The 7660-nt window shown below is 41.2% G+C and overlaps 1 protein-coding gene across 1 annotated transcript; it reads right to left on the bottom strand.

The window, feature by feature from the left end:
* Nucleotides 1-5176: 5176 nt before the first annotated feature.
* LOC148998598 (uncharacterized) lies at nt 5177-6370 on the bottom strand (the record flags this gene model as incomplete). Its single annotated transcript, XM_089141840.1, has 2 exons — nt 6041-6370; nt 5177-5851 (listed from the first exon to the last, which is right to left on the bottom strand). Coding segments are annotated over exons 1-2 (1005 nt in total), but the record flags the coding sequence as incomplete, so codon positions are not given.
* Between the last annotated feature and the right edge of the window lie 1290 nt (nt 6371-7660).

The following is a 7660-nucleotide window of genomic DNA, read 5'->3' as shown; positions in this document are numbered from 1 at the left end:
TGTAGCCGAATAAGCTTTCTTCTTCGGCAAGCTATCTTCCGGATCCGGCCCGCTCGGGAGCGATTCGGTTTGCCCCGTCTCGACCGGGGTCGAGGGCCTGACCAGTATGAACCCGGTCGGATCCATAAACTCTCCATATCAATGTCAAAGAACCAAATTGTTAACAACCTTAAACACTAAAGACTTGATCTTATATTCAAGTCCTTAAGTATGGGCAAAGGCCGCCTACATTGACCCTTTCTAATTCGATGAGTCTTATGTGCTAAATACAAACTTTTAATTAAAATGCGGATGACTTTTCTCCTTATAGTTCATCTGTCTCCGTGAGTTTAAGTTGTTTCAATGAAAGCTTTCACATAAGTGTGCTAGGGACATCAAAGCTTAATTTGGAGAGTTCAACCAAACAATTATTTGAAACCGAGATTAAACAATTAATCAGTTGATTTAGGTTAAGTGATCATTGGGATTCCGTAAAAACTTGTAAAATGAACCCAACCATAAGATATGGAACTTGACCCCTACTACCATCACAAACTTCACAAAGTCCATTTCCGTGTCCCCACAAAAATGTCGAGTGGGAAACTTCTAAGAACCGGTACAAGAATTCAAGACACACATAACAATTTCATTTCATTTTTTTGTGATGAAATCTAAACTCAAATTATATTGATAATCTTTTTTTCTCTATATATTCCTCAAAACTCATGCTGTTTCAAACTAATCTGCCTTACACCCTCATTAAATATTCTTAGAAACATTATAGAGGAATTACAACATTTTTGGCAATATGTAATATAGTTGTATATACACTTCAGCTACTGTTTACTGTTTCTTTGAATCCAAAATTATTAGAATTGCCATAGCTGAACCAGAAAAATCATTCAATTTGTCTTTCAGTGAATAAAATAAACTCGACATATTTGTTGAGCGGTTGTTCAATATCGAGGAGCCAAATGATTGGATATCGAAGAAGATAGCCTGGTTGAAAGATTAACCAGACCATTATACATTGACATCTCCAAAAAGCTAACAAAAAAAAAAAAAAAAAAAAAAAAAAAATCAAAGAAAACCCATCAATACCCAAGAAATCTAATAAGAAAAAAAAAAATTCAAGGAAAGTAATAGAATCTAAAACTAATAAAAATCACCAGTGATTTTAATTTATTCTAAAAAAATTTCATGGAGACTAAATGATAAAATAAGAAATGATCATATTAGAGTTGATTTGGGAGTTGCTCCAATAAGTGATAAGCTTTGAGAAATTCGTTTGAGATGGTACAACCATGTTCAACGTAGACCAATAAATTCCCCTATATGGAGAAGTGATATAGTCCAAATTGAAGAGACTAGAAGTGCTAGGGGTAAACCTAAGATAACCTTAAGAGAAGTGGTGAGAAATGATATGCAAAACTTATACCTTATATATGGTGTGACCAAATTGATTAGAAGGCAAGAATCCATGTAGCTGATCCCATTTAATTAGGATACCGCTGCTTGTTTGGTTATAACGGTTACCTCATTCAATTTTTATTATTCCATTTACTCGATAAGAAATTCTTTCAAAAGAGTTCGTATTTTAAATACTTAATGAAAAACTAAAAGAACTTTGTTCGTCTGATTCTTCTTTGTTTGTTCCTCTTGCATATTGTTTGTGATTCCTTCTTTTTGTTCCTCTGCATATTGTTCGTGATTCCTTCTGTTTGTTCCTCTGCATACTATTCGTGATTCCTTGTTCTATCGATTCTCTCTAGATGTCCTCTCTCACCATCTTGTCCCATGTCGAGAGGCACATAAACATTACGAGTTTTTAGTTGAGAGTTTTTGAAAATTCTAAGATTCCTTTCATTGGCACATCTGCCTTCCAATTCTTTCTGATAACTAAACTCATAAGAAGAAGGGTTCTTAGGAACAATGAACTTTGTTAGTTTACTCCAACATCTCACTTTTTTTGAAGTGTGCAAAAGAATCATAATCAGCGCATTTGTATCTCCTAAAAAATTTAGAAGTCTGCCGACACAAAAAAGAGAAAAGACTTATCTCGAATTACGAAGGGTCCACTGCTTAATTGATATGGTTGATCCATAGATATATATTTTTTAAAATAAAATTTTAGCTCATCAAATTCTACTACAAAATGTGAAGTATTTATACTTATTTATAATTAGCGAAAAACTTACGAATTGCATGTAGCTCAAAATTTCATGACCCAACACTACTCCTTGAAAAGTCAGTTACACATTAATTTATGCATTAAATATGCATGACAAAAGTTATAACTAATTCGCAACCCTACTTAGATGAACTATGTGATTTCTATAATTGGTTATTTACCAAATTCTTTTTTGAGAAATTTTCATCTGGACCACCTGAGGTTTGGTCTAATTTCATTTTTAGTTTAAAAAAACTGAGACTTTACATCTGCCTCCCCTGTACTATAGTAAAAGTCAATTTAATGACAAATTATCAGTTATATGACGATTTTGTCCTTATTCTTTTCTTTTTTAATTTTTTTTATTTTTACATTTTAAGGGATTAAAGTTTATTAATTTACAAAATCAGACCCTTCTTCATGGAAACATCTAAGTCTATAGAGGACAACAAACCATTAATCAAATCAAGTTTCCAGGTCACAACTCGGGAACCAGAAAGTTAACCTAATTAGGTTAAACATAGATTATGAAAGAAAAATATAATATGATCAAGGGTAAGGAATTAAAATTAATAGGTTACAATTCTAGTAAAGAAAATAAAGTGAGAGTCTTCTAACATGATAAAAATAGGGGTTCTTGATTTTACCCAAGAAATTAGGGTTTCACCCTTTTTGGTTCCCATGAAAAAGGTTGAGATCGCAGGAGGGAGGGAATTGATGATAGGCCAATTACAACAAGAAGAATTAAAGAATATTGAATTTAGACCAAACTCCACATTACCCATGAGGTTTCCCTCATATGGGGGTTACCAAAAAGGTTCTCATGATGACCACACAAAGTTAGGGTTTCAAGGGTTAGGGTTTCCAGGATTCAATCAGCAAGGGTTGAGATCATGATGATGATCATGGATCTCAAGGAACATGATGAGATCATGGAATAGATGGTTGCAAGAATGCAACATCATCTTCCTGATCTCAACCAAGAACAGATCTAAGAAAAGAAAATCAGAGATAGAGAGGAAAGAGATCATACACATACCTTTGACGCAGGAGGATGAGGATTGCTTGAGTCCTTGCGAGATATCAACCAAGGATGCAAGGGAAGCGATTAGAATAGGGTTCTAACTCATTCCAGAGGCTTAGCAGGCAGATGAGGCGGAGTATTCCCGAGATTAGACTTAAATAGAGTAGCCACGATTTAAATTTCAAAAATAGAATCAATTGGTCGATTGATTGGTCGACTCAGTCCAATCGACCAATGAGTCGACCAATCGTAACAACAACTTCTGGAACAGGGAATTGAAGGCTCAGATCAAGTCCAAACATCAAGGGGTTTTGCACACACCTAAAGTGACATACCTAGTAGGTAGAAATGCCTTCGAACCAATACAGAGAGCACTCCAAGTCCATCAACTAATCCAATCTTCATCAAGGTGCAGTTTCCATAGAAGGGACACTGACATCCACACTCAAGGATTCCACTCCAACCATCAATTCTTCAACTGAAATGGCCCAAAGCTGACTTCTTGCCTTACTTCGGGTTGCTGGACCTACAAACAACAGGGTTTTCGGGTCAGGGTTCAGGGCTGGGTTTCAAAGGTGTCGTCCCGAGTGACGTTTTTAGTTGCTCAAATGCCTGTTGGCATTCTTCCGTCCAAGTGATGGCCCCTGAACTAGGTGTAGCCTTCAATGCTTTGAAAAAAAAATTGCATTTCTCCCCCGCCTCGGGAAATGAATCGGTTTAATGCTGCTACTCTTCCGGTCAAGCATTGGATTTCCTTTACTGTGACAGGCGATTTCATCTTGATCAGTGCCTGGATCTTCTCCGGGTTGGCTTCAATTCCCCTTTGGGAAACTATGAAGCCGAGGAACTTCCCAGAAGAAACTCCGAAGGCGCATTTCTCGGGGTTCAAACGCATTTGGTATGTTCTCAACACGTCAAAGGTTTCTTCAACGTTCGCCAAATGTTTTGCCTAAACCAGACTCTTCACAAGACGGTCGTCAACATAAACCTCCATGTTTTTCCCAATCTGTTGTGGGAAAATTTTGTTGACAGCTCTTTGATAAGTGGCCCCTGCATTCTTTAAACCGAATGGCATCACCCGGTAGTAATAACTCTCCCGATCAGTCATAAATGATGTATGCTTCTCATCCTCCCGACTCATCAAGATCTGATTGTACCCCGAATAAGCGTCCATAAAGCTAAGGACCTCATGCCCTGCAGTTGCATCAATCAGGATATCGATCCTCGGGAGAGGATAACAGTCCTTCGGGCAGGCTTTATTCAAACTTGTGTAGTCGGTACACATTCTCCACTTCCCATTCGCCTTTTTGACCATCACTACGTTGGCGAGCCAGGGGGGCATTCAATCGGTTCGATGAAACCCGACTTTTCCAGTTTTCAACTTCGACTCTGATCGCTTCATGCTTTTTGATTGCGAAGTTTCTCCGTCTTTGGATGAACAGGGTGGCATTCTTCTAGATCTAGAGCATAGCCTGTCTATCCCAGGCATGTCGCTTGCTAACCATGCGAAAATATCTACGTTGTCATACAGGAACTATGTGAGCTCCTTTTTAAATTCGTCTGGTTGCTCCGATCCGATGAATGTCCCTCGCTCGGGTAGAGACTGGCTGAGTTGAATTCTCTCCAGTTTTTCTACCGATTCCACTCTTTGCATGCTTTCTTCATCCCGATCGTCACGAACTTCTATAGTCAAAGTGGTTCCCAAACTCTCAGATCTCCTTTTTTCCTTCAAGTAGTTGACGTAGCATTGCCGGGAGGTAGACTGATCCGAGCAGCATTCTCCTACTCCTGTGTTAGTCGGGAACTTCAGTTTCATGTGCCGGGGGGATACAACTGCCTCAAGTGCATTGAGTGTTGGTCGTCCTAGGATCACATTGTACGCTGACAAATCCTTCACAACCATAAAGTTGACTCGAACCAGCGTGTCTCGGGGTGATTTCCCGATTTTGAGATCCAAGTGGATCGTTCCTTCGGCTACTGCCGAGGATCCTGCAAAACCATACAGGGGGGGTTGATGAAGGGGTCAGTAAATCATTAGCCAATTTGAGTCTTTTGAAAGCCTCGTAAGAGATCAGGTCAATGGATGACCCTGTATCAACCAGGACCTGGTAAACCTCCCGATTAGCGATTTTGACCTTGATGATAATCGCATCATCATGTGGTGCTACAATTCCGCTTAGATCCTCATCTGTAAAGGTTATTGGTTCCGGGCATGCCGGATTTGGCCTCTTTTTGGGTAGGTGAACAGATCCCACGAACTGTGCTTTTTGCTTCGCCTTCCTAATTGATTCTACATTTGGGCCTCCCATGATCACGTAGATGGGTGCCTCCTCCCAATCTTCTTTTTCTTTACCCTTATCAGCCTTTTTGGCGGCTTCCTTTGGGCTAGGTGATCGGGCTCTCTTTCTGGGTTCTGGCGAACTAGTACGAGGCTTTCCCAATTCACGAACATATTGACCAAGTTTACCTTGTTGGATTAATTTCTCGATTTCTGATTTCAGAATTCGACAATTATCCGTGTGGTGCCCGTAGTCTTTATGGAAACGACAATATTTTGTCATGCCCCGATCCTCTGGAAGAGAATGCAGCTTCCCAAGCCACCTCAAAGATTTCTTGTCCCGGATATTCATCAGAATCTCTGACGGTTTTGCGTTGAGGGGAGTGTAATTCACCCGTCCCTGATCACGTTTCCACTTATTTATTGACCCCTGATTTTTGTCATTCGGGGAATTTTTGTATGTATCCCGGTTAGATCTTCTGTCTCGATTGGCTTTTACCCGAATGTTTATTACTTCGTAAACGCTGGCTTGCTTCTAGCACTTACGTGACAATGTCCTGTATGTTTTGGGCTTATCCGTTAACAAGACCTCCAAAAGTCTTTGATGAGTGATCCCACTCCAAAGTGCATTGTATGCCACATGATCATCCAGATCTTCAATCTCAATGGCAACTTCGTCGAATTGTTTCAGGAAATCCCGAATTGATTCGTTCCTTCCCTGCCTTATGGTGAATAAGCTGTCGGATGTCTTCTTACTCCCGATGGCACTTCGGAACCAGGATATGAATTTTCGGGCAAGTTGCCGAAAGTTGTTGATAGATCCTGGTTGCAGGCTGCTGAACCACTTGATGGCCGGTCCTTTGAGTGAAGCAAGGAATGTTCTGCAGAGCAATTCGTCCTCCCGACCAAGTACAGTCATTACTGATTTAAAGTAGCTTATATGCTCCTTCGAGTTCGTCTTTCCCTCAAACGGGGTGAAGGTAGGCATGATGAAATTCCGAGGGAGAGGCATGTTCATTATCTCACCTGAGAAAGGTTCTCGGTCAACCACGTCCAGATCTTTGTCGTGGTCCCGATCTTCTAGCTTTCGCTCGACTGTTGCCACTCTCTTTCGAGTCGATTTTGCTTAGCCCTATCTTCATCAGATTCAGCAGCCTCCTCCCTCCGGGAGTGTGTGCAGGTCACAGTCACCCTCAAACGTGATGGTTGGGAAGACTTTCTCCTTGGTCCTCGATCTCCTCCCGACGACTCCTTTGGGGTAAGGATCCCATCTTAGATGGTACCGAAATATAATCTAAGGCACTGATCTTGGTCCTGTTCGGTGTTATTTGGCAATTATCCCGATCGGGATGGGTTACCCCTCGTCCCTCGGTTTTCCTACCTCTCTGGACACCCCTTCTTTGTCGGGATCCCCTTACTGTTTGGAAGGCTCTCAGCAACCTTCCCGCCTGAGTGTTACGTCTCGGTCCTTGCTCGACTCCAATTTGATGGACCAAATTACGTAACACTCCTTGCATCTCTAGCATGCCTTTTCTTATTTCATCCACATCTGCCACAGTAGCATGGCCCTGGGGACCCTTGGATGTTGCTTCGCCGTTCGGGTCCTCTAGAACCAGGTTGTCCTGAAGAGGATCCACATCTACTCGAGTTGAGGGATCGACCCCATCTTCAAAAATTGTTCGATCATCCCAGGTAGTTTCCTGCCGGGAATGTCTGTTTACTCGTCTCACCATGACTTCGGAACTTGTCGTTCCCACAGACGGCGCCAAAATGATGCGTCTCAGTTAAACTTCCAGATCCGACTGAGCTTCCTCTCGTATTCGGGACGATGAGTCCTGCAAGAAAGGTTAGATGCGGACCGGCTTGTGTGCCGGGCAACCGCCTCCGATGGCAAAGTCAGATAACGAACAGAGTGAGGTCTCGTGCAAAAGCTACACAAGATTATACTCACAGTGTATTGGATGCTTACTGGAGAGGTATGTCCCCTATCTTATACTGATTATGTTACCTTATATGCATTTGGTAAGTCTATCTGACGGGAGCTGTCATATCTCCTGAGATCACGCCTTCCTTTTATTAATCCCGTGCAATCGTCAATGGAGTTGACTTTCTTAATAGAGGAAGGTTGCTATATTAGTCGTACGTTCATCATGTCTCGATCAATTCAGTCGGTTATGATCCCGATTGAATGTGAAGCCCCAATCGGGTA

Source organism: Hakea prostrata, unplaced genomic scaffold, assembly GCF_041222555.1.
Source record: "Hakea prostrata isolate BN-2017 unplaced genomic scaffold, UWA_Hpros_2 contig_258, whole genome shotgun sequence".
NCBI classification, from domain to species: Eukaryota; Viridiplantae; Streptophyta; class Magnoliopsida; order Proteales; family Proteaceae; genus Hakea; species Hakea prostrata.
The sequence above is the reverse complement of the archived record's forward strand: the minus strand, read 5'-3'. Positions and strand labels throughout refer to the sequence as shown.